Raw genomic sequence first — 13,492 nt, 5'->3', positions numbered from 1 at the left:
TTGAGAGGGTGCAGAAACCTGCTCGAGGAGGGACGTCCTCTTCGCGTCTACCCTCTCTAGCCCCCTCAGAATCTTATGGCCAGGATTCTCCCCCAACCGGCGGGCTATACCTAATAATAATAATAATAATAATAATAATAATAATCGCTTATTGTCACGAGTAGGCTTCAATGAAGTTACTGTGAAAAGCCCCTAGTCGCCACATTCCGGTGCCTGTTTGGGGAGGCTGGTATGGGAATCGAACCCGCGCTGCTGGTCTTGTTCGGCATTACAAGCCAGCTGTTTAGCCCACTGTGCTAAACCAGCCCCTAAACCTGTGCACTTCCGGGGGCTAGGCCGGCGCTGGAGCGGTGGGCGCCGCGCCAACCGGTGCCGAAGGGCCTCCGCCGGCCGGCCTGAGTTGGCGCGTGCGCGGGAGCCCCAGCGTGTTCTGGTGCATGCGCAGAACCGCTGGCGTGTTTCCTGCGCATGCCCAGGGGGTTTCCTCTCCGCGCCGGCCATGGCGGAGCTTTGCAGAGGCCGGCGCGGAGGGAGAGAGTGTCCCCACGGCACAGGCCCTCCCGCAGATCGGTGGGCCCCGATCGCGAGCCAGGATTGCGGTGGGGCGGGATTCACGCCACCCCCCCCCCCCTCCCCCCCCGGCAATTCTCCGACCTAGCGGGGAGTCGGGGAATCCTGCCCTGCACTGCTTCAATACCATCACCTCTCATTCTTTCAAACTCCAATGAGTTTCGGCACAATCTACCCCGACATGAGGCAATTCCTTTCTCCCGCGTATCAGCATGCCCAATCTTCCCTGGTCCGCCTCGAATGCAGTCATTTCCTAGTTAAATAAGGTGACCAAACTGCACACAGTGCTCCACCCGGAGTCCCACCAATAGAGTGGGACCCATGGTGACCACCATGATGCAGCAATAGAGTCGTAACCTTGAGGTGTTAAAGCTGGAGGGGGCCGCTGGAGGTCGGAGGCTTCTCCGGCAGTGGAAGGCCTGAGAGAGGGCCAGCAGTAAAACGGCAGCTAAATGTAGGGTGGCCCACCCGTCCAGATAGCCCTGCCCCTGGGGCCTTCCAGACTGCCCCTGGAGCGGAGCGGGGCAAAGACCCAACAATCCAACAACCCTCTCCGGGTTTCCTTTTACCTGCCAAGCGCTGTGTCGAGGTCCTTCAAGGAGTGAAGCTGCAGACATGGGGACCGCCGGGGTGATGTCAATGGCTGGTTTGCTGGGGTGAGATTAACAACTTTCCTTCTATTTCAGTGGCCCAGCTGCTGACCTTGGGGAGAAAGTCGCAGGCTGATTTCACGATGGAACTTTCACGGATGAGCAGTAACAGTGAGTGTGCGACAGCAATCAGGAACACAGCCTTGTCTTTCTACACCGAGTTTACCCAACACCATGGCTTTGTCCTTGCCTTCTCCTGACTGCGAGCTGCACGGTTCGAGTGCAGAATTACTCCAAGGTTAAATGCAGCAGACCACCCATTCTCCAGCTCCTCTGATCCACGGGATCGTTCCATTGGTAACTAACGGCCAAGCAATGCTACGATAAGGGGCGGGTTTAGCACACTGGGCTAAATCGCTGGCTTTGAAAGCAGACCAAGGCAGGCCAGCAGCACGGTTCGATTCCCGTACCAGCCTCCCCGGACAGGCGCCGGGATGTGGCGACTAGGGGCTTTTCACAGTAACCTCATTGAAGCCTACTCGTGACAATAAGCGATATTCATTTTCATTTTCAAGTGATAATGTCACTGGGTTAGTCATCCAGAGGCCCAGGCTAATGCTTTGGGGACACGGGTTCAAATCCCACCACGGCAGCTGGTGGAATTTAAACACAGTTAATAAAATCTGTAATTCATAGAATCCCTACAGTGCGGAGAAAGGCCATTCGGCCCATCAAGTCTGCACCACTGAGTCTGCAACGACCCTTCGAATGAACACCCTACCACAGTAACCCCCATAACCTAACCTGCACCCTGGACATGTAAACATGGCCAACCCACCTAACCTGCACATCTCTAGACTGTGGGAGGAAACCGGAGCACCCGGAGGAAAGCCACGCGGATACGGGGAGAATGTGGAAACTCTACACAGACAGTCACCCGAGATGGGATTTAAACCCGGGTCCTTGGCGCTGTGAGGCAGCAGTGCTAACCGCTGTACCACCATAACCCTACCCCTAACCCTAACCCTAATAAAGCTTGTTTCAGTAACGGTGACCATGCCAGTTATCATCGATTGTTGTAAAAACCCATCCGGATCCTTTAAGGAAGGAAATCTGCCATCCCTGCCTGGCCTGTCCTACGTGTGATCCCAGACCTACAGCTTGACCCTGGAATGGGGCAATTAATCTTACATTTTAATCTGAATGGGAATCTGAGTAAATCTGAATGGAAATCTAAATCAATCCAAATGGGAATCAGAATTAATCACAAAATCACACAGTGCAGAGAGGCCATTCGGCCCATCGAGTCTGCACCAACATAGCAAAATCATCTGACCTGACTACCTAATCCCATTTGGCAGCACTTGGTTATGACAAGTGCTCATCCAAGTACATTTTAAAGGATGTGAGGCAACCCGCCTCAACCGCCCTCCCAGGCAGTGCGTTCCAGACCCTCACCCCCCCCCCCTCTGGGTAAAAAGGGTTTTCCTCAAATCCCCCCTAAACCCCCTGCCCATCACTTTGAACTTGTGTCCCCCTCTTGACTGGCCCTTCAACTAAGGGTAACAACTGCTCCCTATCCACCTTGTCCGTGCCCCTCATAACCTTGTACACCTCGATCAGGTCGCCCCTCAGTCTTCTCCGCTCCAGTGAAAACAACCCAAGCTGTCATGTGAGAGTACCTTTAAGAAATAGGTGTTTAAGAAATGTACCTTTTAAGAAATGGGTGTTCATCAGTGATGTCAGAGTGTGGGTGGAGCTGGGCTGTCTGTCAGCTTTTTACTTTCATTTTAGGCTATTTGCTGCAGGGTGCGTTTTAGTTTTGTTTTCAGTGTTGGAGCTGAAGCCAGACAGAGCAGGTGTACTGTTGATCTCTCTGCCATGAAAAGACTATCTCTTGATCATTTGGTGAATTCAGAATTATAAATGTTCTCAGTAGTGAATGTAAACCTGATGTGCTTCTGTTAAAAGGTGTTTCTTCTGTCTTCTGGATGTTGTTTGGGAAGTGATTAAGGATTACTTAGTGTTGTATTCTTTGGGGGTTGTATTTGAATTGATGGTTGCTAAGATGTTCACTGTATGTTTTATAAAGGTTAACTTGAGTTCATAGAATAAACATTGTTTTGCTTTAAAAAATACTTTTCCATTTCTGCTGTACCACACCTGTAGAGTGGGCCGTGTGCTCCCCATACCACAATCTAGTAAAAGTTGTGGGTCAGGTGAACTCCATGATACACTTTGGGGTTCTCTAAACCCTGGCCCATAACAAAGCCTATCCAACCTCACTCCATAACTGAAACGTTCCATCCCAGGCACCATCCTGGTGAATCTCCTCTGCACCCCCTCCACTGCAATCACATCCTTCCTATAATGTGGCCACGAGAGCTACTCCAGCTGTGACCTCACCAACGTTCTACACAACCCCAACATGACCCCCCTGCTTTTGCAATCGGTTGCTACCCGTTTTCATGTAATCCATGTGCCGATCTGCCTGCTGTGCATCGCTTGATGGGATCAGCTTAATTGTGATATTCCGAGGAGGAATGTACGTCTCATTTTCTCTGGGCCCCAGATGGTTACGCTGGATTGCGATCGTAATAGCGATTTCTATGGTCTAATGAGATGGGCAGGAAATGTGCGGGTAAAGTGAGAGGAGCGAAGAAGGTGGACAATTGAGCGGAACTTAGCAATTACCATTCCACAGGATATTCCACAGGATATTGACAAGGACAGGTTGTGTAGGCGGGGGTGAGAGGGGGAGGAGGGGGGGTGGGGAGAGGGGGGGTGAGGGGGGGGGGGGTGGTGAGAGGGGGGGGGGGTCAGAGGGGGTTTGTTTTTCATCATGCCCCCAGACAGTCAGATGGTGAAATGGAAAACCAGACAGCCAATCTTCAATGTCATACTGGGTTTATTTACAGAATGCGTGGGTCGCTGTAACAAAAACAAAATCTCTAAGGAAACTTAACTAACTAAACATAAGGCATACAGCATGCTTGCCTTCATCGGACGGGGTATTGAGTACAAGAGTCGGCAGGTCATGTTACAGTTGTATAGGACTTTGGTTAGGCCACATTTGGAATACTGCATGCAGTTCTGGTCGCCACATTACCAGAAGGATGTGGATGCTTTAGAGAGGGTGCAGAGCAGGTTCACCAGGATGTTGCCTGGTATGGAGGCTGCTAGCAATGAAGAAAGGTTGAGTAGATTAGGATTGTTTTCGTTGGAAAGACAGAGGTTGAGGGGGGACCTGATTGAGCTCTACGAAATTATCAGAGGTATGGACAGGGTGGATAGCAACAAGGTTTTTCCAAGAGTGGGGGTGTCAATTACAAGGGGTCACGATGAGAGGGGGAAAGTTTAAGGGAGATGTGCGTGGAAAGTTTTTTACGCAGAGGGTGGTGGGTGCCTGGAACGCTTTGCCAGCGGAGGTGGTAGAGGCGGGCATGATAGCATCATTTAAGATGCATCGAGACAGATATATGAACGGGCGGGGAACAGAGGGAAGTAGACCTTGGAAAATAGGAGACAGGTTTAGATAAAGGATCTGGATCGGCGCAGGCTGGGAGGGCCGAAGGGCCTGTTCCTGTGCTGTAATTTTCTTTGTTCTTTGTTCTAAACCAAAGTATATTTTTGGGGGGTGATGATGTACCCGAGCCAACACGGCACCCATGGGGCCACAGACATAGCTGTGGTAGAGGGACAAACAGGCGGGTCAGATGACCCCCCCTCCCCGCCTTAACCGCCCCTGCCTGGACCCATTCTTGGCCACATTGGCTTGGCCCAGGCCCAGGGAGTCTCTTTATACTGTTATGGGTCAGGGTTTAGAGAACCCCAAAGTGTATCATGGAGTTCACCTGACCCATAACTTTTAATAGATTGTGGTATGGGGAGCACACAGCCCACTCTACACGTTTGGTACAGCAGAAATGGAAAATATTTTTCAAAGCAAAACAATGTTTATTCTACGAACTCAAGTTAACCTTTTTAAAACATACAGTGAACATCTTAGCAGCCATTAATACAACCCCCAAAGAATACAACACTAAGTAATCCTTAATAACTTCCCAAACAACATCCAGAAGACAAAAGAAACACCTTTTAACAGAAGCATATCAGGTTTACATTCACTACTGAGAACATTTATAATTCTGAATTCACGAGGGCAGCACACTGGTGTTGTGGTTAGCACTGCTGCCTCACGGCACCGAGGTCCCAGGTTCGATCCCGGCTCTGGGTCACTGTCCATGTGGAGTTTGCACATTCTCCCCGTGTCTGCGTGGGTTTCACCCCCACAACCCAAAGATGTGAAGGGTAGGGGGATTGGCTACGCTAAATTGCCCCTTAATTGGAAAAAAAATAATTGGACACTCTAAATTTATATTTTAAAAAATAATTCTGAATTCACCAAATGATCAAGAGATAGTCTTTTCATGGCAGAGAGATCAACAGTACACCTGCTCTGTCTGGCTTCAGCTCCAACACTGAAAACGAAACTAAAACACACCCTGCAGCGAACAGCCTAAAACAAAAGTAAAAAGATGACAAACAACCCTGCTCCACCCACACTCTGGCATCACTGATCAACACCCATTTCTTAAAGGTACATTTCTTAAACACACATTTCTTAAAGGTACTCTCTCATAACAATACTCATCCTGAACAAACACAACGGTGGGGGGGGGGGGATGTGGGGGGGGGGGGTGCGAAAGTCTCTGGTGGGGCACTATAACTAAAGGAAAACATCAAAGGAAACTTAACTAACTAAACCCAAATATAGTTCCGGGGAGGGAGACGGGGATGTGGGCAGTGGTGATTAATTCCAGCCCCTGCTGTGCCAACTGGTCACGGGAGTCTCGCTTTATAATCTTTTAATGAAACCAATAAATAAAACAAAAATGGGAGGGGGTGACTGCCCCAGCCGGGAGTCCCCGATTTAAACTATTTTAGTTAAACAAAAAAAAATCATTCACTTAAACAAGAATCAAGGAATGAGATGGGGGTCACAGCACCTGTTGGGAATCTGCCATTTGTAGTCAAAACTGAACAAATAAACAAGAGGGGGGTGATAGCCCCTAACTAAAATAAACAGTCAAAATGACATATAACTAATTGAAGCAAAATGTCATTACCGGTGGTGATGATGCATCCCAGTCCCGCGGCGCCCACCCGTTATGTAAGTTTCTCTTTATATTAGTTTAATACAGTGTAACAAACTGGTACCCACCAAATCAAAGGATGCACACACGCACAGGACCTGTGTGCCCTTCCCCTCTCTCTACCAGAGACGTAGGTTTACCTGGACAAACGGGAAACAGTGCTAGGAAGAGCCTTAAGTCTTTCCTTATATATGCTCAACATAGAACATACAGTGCAGAAGGAGTCTATTCGGCCCATCGAGTGTGCACCGACCCATTTAAGCCCTCACTTCCACCCTATCCCCGTAACCCAATACCCCTCCTCACCTTTTTGGACACTCAGGGCAATTTAGCATGGCCAATCCACCTAACCTGCACATCTTTGGACTGTGGGAGGAAACCGGAGCACCCGGAGGAAACCCACGCACACACACGGGGAGAACGTGCAGACTCCGCACAGACAGTGACCCAAGCCGGGAATCGAACCTGGGACCCCGGCGCTGTGAAGCCACAGTGCAATCCACTTGTGCTGCCGTGCTGCCCAAGATACTAAATAAATTAATACCATTCGCCTGTCCGTCTATTACGATCCCGGACAAGATGGCAACATTTCTTAGGATAACGGTCAGAAACGCCAATTTCTGTTTTAATTTGTAAAACTGCGAGAAGTGATTCCGTGCAACAATAGGGATGTGGTATATTTAATCAAACTTTATTATTAACACAATATTACTAACTATAACAGCACAGAAATACGGCCAATGTCTTTAATTATCTGCTCCCTACAAATCACAACAAAAAAACCATTAGCCTCTCCTTTCAAACATAAACATGGTTTGAAATAATGATGATCTCACTTTTGCCACACCTTATTTGCCATAGTGTTTGGGCAGGATTCTCCGACCCCCCCGCCGGGTGGGAGAATCGCCGGGGGACGGCATGAATCCCGCCCCCGCCATCCTCCCAATTCTCCCGTTTCCCCCCCCCCCCCCAGAAACCGGCCCAGTGTGAGTCGCGCCGCCCGCCTCAGAGAATGGCAGGGTCCGGCGCGACTCAATGGCCGGCGGGTCCGCCCGAATTCTCCGGCCCGCAATGGGCCGAAGTCCCGACCGCCTGTAGCCGGTCCTGCCGGCATAAATCAGAGTCGGTCCCTTACTGGCGGGACCTGGCGGCGCGGGCGGGCTCCGGGGTTTCTGGGGGGTCACGGGGGGATCTTGCCCTGGGAGGTGCCCCCACGGTGCTCCGGCCAGCGATCAGGGCCCACCGAGCCGCGGGCGGGCCTGTGCCGTGGGGGCACTCTATTCCTTCCGCAGCGGCTGTTGTGGACCTCCGCAATGGCCGATGCGGAAGTGAATCCCTGTGCACGTGCACGGGGATGACGCCAGCACGAGCTGCTGCTCCCGCGCGTGCGCCGACTCGCGCCAGCCGGCGGAGGCCCTTCGGTGCCGGTTGGCGTGGTGCCAGGCCCCTATCCCACCGGCCGGCGGGGCGCCAACCACTCCAGAGCGGGCCTAGCCCTGGAAGGTGCAGAGGATTCCGTACCTTTGGGGCGGCCCACGCTGGAGTGGTTCACGCCACTCCGTCCCACAGGGACTCCCTGCCCGCTGGGTACGGGAGAATCCTGCCCTTTGTTTTTCTTTCAAAGCAGGATTTTAAACAATATTTTAAACAATGCTGATACATTCGCACCCTAACGTGAGAATTTAAAACCAATACTGCAACAAATATAATACTATATATATACCAATTTTGTACATTCATCACACATCCTAAACATTAACAATGCAACTAACATAGAATTATCTCCACAGTGTTTCTCCCTAGTGGGTTCCCAAGCAGGAATAAAGCCTGATTGACAGGTTTCCCTCCTGGTTGGGCAGGGGGCTGCTGTGGAGCAAGCAAGTGAGGAATCTGCCTCATGTCATCACCTGGAAATCGCTGACTTCTTCCTGTGCGGTGGGCAGGCTAATGTCTGGCATCGCCATTCCCTTGGTGTCCCTGCGGCAACGTTCTGGGTATTCATAGTCAAAGCTTCACAATAGAAACCTAGGATGTGTCTGGTGGGCACAGGGGGCCCTGTAAAGTAGGCTCTCCCCTGTCACAGCACTTTCCTGACCCCAGGCCAAGCAGCTACAGCTCCCAAGCTTCCCGTGTAGCCTGGGCCCTGCCCCCGCCACGGGTACAATACCAGAAGGGGTGGGGTGAGACTCTTATTTAACCATGAGTTGGTTCCCCGTGGGCGGGACTTTTTAGACAAGCTATTTCCCACCCTGTCACCTGGAGGGTCAAAGGGTAAAACATCCCTGTCAATCACAGCAATCCCACAGCCATTCAAAGCTTTGAAGAGAGTTAATTCAATTTATCCCCCCTCCACCCGGGGGAAATCCCGCCTCAGAGGGAAGGTGAGAAATCTGATTGGCCGACATCTCTATGATCTATAGCAGCAGTGGCCAGGACAGGGACTAGAGGCAGTCGCTTGCTTCTGAGCCCGGGAAAGCACTTTATGGCCAGGAAGGGAGAGACCCGGTGGTTGAGGATGGGATGTGCGGGGGCTTTGATGGAGCGCTGCAGGGTGGGGGCAGGGGGCATTGGGGGGAGCCTGCAGAGGTGAAATCTTCTGAGGGGGGGGAGGTTGCCCGTCTGACGTGCAAAGGGACCCTGAACTGAGGCATCTCCCGCTTCAGGCCCGAAGGCCCAACCCCCGGCCTCCCCCACCTCCTGAAATCTTCCCGCCAGCCTTAATTGTCAGGCCCAGTGGGAGGCAGCCCTTCGGTGGCCAACTGGGGCGAGGGCAGAGAGGCCCATCCTCTCGCACACCTGGGCTCTGTTAGGTTGCTGACAGGTCGTGGGCAGCGGGTGAGTGACAGGAAGGCCCCCAGGAAATCTTACACCCCCCCCCCCCCCATCCCTCACAACCCCCCCACAGCCAGCAAACCCACCAGTGAGTAACTGTAAAATTCTGCCCTCTGATGTGATGACCCTGTCCTGGGTTTGAACCTGGGAAGCCATTCCAGATGAGCTGTTCCATTTCCTCAGAGTTGTTATGGCAATGCTCATTAATCTATGATTTTACTGGCTCTGGGCGCAAACCTGCTTTCTGGACAGCCAATGAGAGAACAGACTGACAAATCGGAGTGATAAATAATGTCTTTCAAACAAAGGGGTGTACAGTCAAGAACCTGCTCCCATTTCCGCAGCCCCCCCCCCCCCCCCCCCAATGCCCCGCCAATAATTATTTAAATGCATTTATGGGATGTGGGTGTCGCTGGTTAGGCCCAGCATTTATTGTCCATCCCGAGTTTCTCTTCAGAAGGTGGTGGTGAGCTGCCTTCTTAAACCTCTACAGTCCCTAAGGTGTAGGTACACCCACAGTGCTGTTAGGGAGGGAGTTCCAGGTTATTGACCCTGTGACAGTGAAGGAACGGCCGATATATTTCCAAGTCAGGGTGGTGAGTGACTTGGAGGGGAACCTCCAGGTGGTGGGGTTCCCAGGTATCTGCTGCCCTTGTCCTTCTAGATGGTAGTGGTGGTGGGTTTGGAAGGTGCTGCCTAAGGAACCTTGACAAGTTCCTGCAGTGCACAGTACACACGGCTGCCACCTGTGTCAGTGGTGGAGGGAGTGAATGTTTGTGGAAGGGGGAGCAATCGAGCGGGGCTGCTTTGTCCTGGATGATGTTGAGCTTCTTGTGTTGTTGGAGCTCCAGTCGTCCAGGCAAGTGGATAGGATTCCATTACACTCCTGACTTGTGCCTTGTAGATGGTGGACAGGTTTTGGGGAGCGGGGGGGGGGGGGGTAAGGAAGTGAGTTACTCGCTGTAGGATCCCTCGCCTTTACCCACCCTGGTAGCCACAGTATTAATGTGGCTGGGTCCAGTTCAGTTTCTGATCAATGGTAACCCCCAGGATGTTGATGCTGGGGGATTCAGCGATGGTAATGCCATTGAATGTCAAGGGGCGATGGTTAGATCCTCTCTTGTAGGAGATGGTCATTGCCTGGCACTTGTGTGGCGCGAATGTAACTTGCCACGTGTCAGCCCCAAGCCTGGATATTGTCCAGGTCTTGCTGCATTTGGACATGGACTGCTTCGTTATCTGAGGAGTTGCAAATGGTGCTGAACATTTTGCATTCGTCAGCGAACATCAATGGCCTTATATTGGTCAAATGTTAAAATGTAAACAGGTATCAACGCCTTCTAAAACAGCGCAGGCAGGGAGCAGGGCAGCTGTTCTGTAACTATTCCCGAATAATGGAGACTGGAGACAAAGAAAATTAGGATTTTCTGACCAGTCCCGAAGGAAGGAAGGATATGCGGATCGGACTGGGTGAAATGTGCCCTCCTCCATTCTTCTCCAAGCTATTGTGTGTCTGCAATGCACAGGATACAAGCAGGAAAGGATGACGGAGCTCGTAATGGATCCTAAATTAAACCAACAAAATCCGAGCAAACAGCTGCTGGCAGAACATCAAAGCTGGTCAATCACTGGAAACGATGCTGAGCTGTGAGGACAGGTTACTGAGCGCAACCAGATGGACTCCCTTTGAATGAACGAGGACACAGGATGCATTGTGTACAAGAACAATTTGCAACCTCAGTAATCAGCAACAATTCTCAATTGAGTTTCATTTATCTGTCTGCCGCTTGTTGTCACACCGTCATGACGTTTCCTGGGCAGGGTGTTGTCACTATCAGAGAATTATGCAATCCGTATAGTGCAGAAGGAGGCCACTCAGCCCATCGAGTCTGCACTGACCCTCCGAAACAGCACCCGGCTTAGACCCACTCCTCCACCCTATCCCCGTAGGGTCACCCTCGGCCCACTCCTCCACCCTATCCCCGTAACCCCACCTAACCTTTAGCATGCCCAATCCCACCTAACCTTCACATCTTTGGAATGTGGGAGGCAACCAGAGCACCCGGAGGAAACCCACGCAGACACGGGGAGAACACGCAGACACGGGGAGAACATGCAGACTCCGCACAGTCACCCAAGGTCGGGAATCGAACCTGGGTCCCTGTTGCTGTGAGGCAGCAGTGCTAACCACTGTGCTGCACCCTGTGTACTCTCAACATGAAAGCATGTTGTCCTTCCAGGACAAGAGAGTCAAATATTAAATTGTGCTTGGGGCTCCACAAACAATGAAGGTTTGAGTCCGTTAATTCTAATTGGGATGGAGAGAAGGAGCATGGTTAGGGCAGAGGTCAGGAGGGTGGGTGGGTGAGAGCAGAAGCCTTTCCCAGCTCAGTTCCACATCTGCATGGCGCCCGGGGCATCCTTGAGGCAAAGGCCCCCTGCTAGTCTGTAAGTGCAGCAGCCCACAGCACCAGATCTCAGTTTAGACCAGGGGTGGGCAAACTTTTCCGTGCAAGGGCCACATTCAGAAATTCATAATTTTAAAGGGCCGCATAGTATATTAAGTAAAATAATTACTTCACCCGGTTATGATTCTGGGTGCCTCATATAGAACATAGAACAGCACAGAACAGGCCCTTCGGCCCTCGATGTTGTGCCGAGCAATGATCACCCTACTCAAGTCAACGTATACACCCTATACCAGTATGTAACCCAACAGTTAACCTTAAAAAAAATATTTTTTTTTTTTTTTGAAACTTTTTTTAAAAACAAAATTAAAAAAAAAAAATTTTTTTTTAAATGACTTGGTGGGCCGCATAAAGACCTTTGGCGGGCCGCATGCGGCCCGCGGGCCATAGTTTGCCCACCCCTGGTTTAGACCATTCCCCCCTCACACACGATGCTGTCATTCTCTGCCGGTGTGATATATAACTGAATGATCAGCCTGACCTGGATTCTCCTAATCACCTCGATGGGGGGTTGGAAGATCAGACTGTTTCCGCAAAGGAGCTCAAGCTAAAAGAACGAGTGCCACAGTTATCCATGATTGACTTGACAAAATCAGAGCAATCGCTCTTCTCCCCATCTCATTTCGATTCAGAACCTTGGGCGAAATTCTTCGTCCCCCAGCAGGGCCGGAGAATCGCCTGGGGCCGCCGAAAATCCGGCCCCCGCCGTGGCAGAGATTCTCCGCCACCCGGGAAGTGGCGGTGGCGGGAATCTCGCCACTCCGACCTGAGGGGCCCCTGCGGTGATTCTCCGGCCCGGATGGGCCGAAGTCCCGCCGCTGGGAGGCCTCTCCCGCCGCCGAGATTTGAACCACCTCTGTAACGGCGGGATCAGCGGCGCGAGCGTGCCCCTGGGTCCTGGGGGGGGGGCGGGGGGCGATCGAACCCCGGGGGGGGTGCCCCCATGGTGGCCTGGCCCGCGATCGGGGCCCCCCGCTCAGACTCCGGGCCCGTGCCCTGGGTGCACTATTTCTCCTTCCACGGCCGCCATGGCGGAAGCGGAAGAGAACCCCACATCGCGCATGCGCCAACTGGCGAAAGCCTTTCGGCCAGCCCCGCTGCCGTGGGCGCCGGTTTTTTGCGCCAGTCTTCTGGTGCCAACCGCTCCGGCGTGGGGCTGGCCCCCAAAGGTGGGGAGAATTTCCCACCTTTGGGGAGGCCCGACCCCTGAGTGGTTGGCGCCACTCCCCTACGCCGGAACCCTCCATCACGCCGGGTAGGGGAGAATCCAGCCCATTAATTGTGACAAATCTCTGCCAGATATTCCCACCTGGTTTGAAGCCAAAGCTTCAATGTTACTCAAACCTGTGGGGGAACAATAGGGTGTGGTTCGGCTGGACTGGCCTGGACGTCTGATTTATCCTCACAGTTCAAATTCCCAATTCAACCCCTATTTGCACCCTCCAATTCACTTCCCAATTTACCCCCTCCCCTACATCCCTAATTCACCCCCAATTTAACAACCCAATCATGTCCTTGATTCACTCTGTCTGGTTCACCCCCTGATTTACCTCCTGATTTAACCCCTGATTCACGGCAATTCACCCCCTGATTCATTGCCCTATTTGCCCTCGATTCACCCCCCCCCCAAAATCTCCTCCAACTACCCTCAAACCTCACTCCGTCTCCCCTCAAAACTCCCTTCACTTCCCCCTCAAATTTCCCTCCAACTAACCTCAAACCTACCTCCATCTCCCCCTCACAACTCCCTCCATCTCCCCTCAAACCTCCCTCCAACTGACCACAAACCTCCCTCCGTCTCTCCTCAAACCTTCCTCCACCTCCCCTCAAAGCTCCCTTCATCTCGCCCTCAAAACTCCCTTCACCTCCCTCCCAA

At 52.0% G+C, this 13,492-nt stretch overlaps 1 protein-coding gene across 1 annotated transcript in view; it reads left to right on the top strand.

Moving 5' to 3' along the window:
- LOC119957044 overlaps positions 1-13,492 on the top strand; it is a 147,082-nt gene that overhangs the window by 83,780 nt on the left and 49,810 nt on the right. Inside the window, exon 19 of the mRNA XM_038784639.1 lies at positions 1,257-1,331. Coding sequence (XP_038640567.1) covers positions 1,257-1,331 — 75 coding nt within the window. The remainder of the gene's footprint in view (positions 1-1,256; positions 1,332-13,492) is intronic.

Source organism: Scyliorhinus canicula, chromosome 25 (assembly GCF_902713615.1).
Source record: "Scyliorhinus canicula chromosome 25, sScyCan1.1, whole genome shotgun sequence".
NCBI lineage: Eukaryota > Metazoa > Chordata > Chondrichthyes > Carcharhiniformes > Scyliorhinidae > Scyliorhinus > Scyliorhinus canicula.
This window is presented reverse-complemented; position numbering and strand designations above follow the sequence as displayed.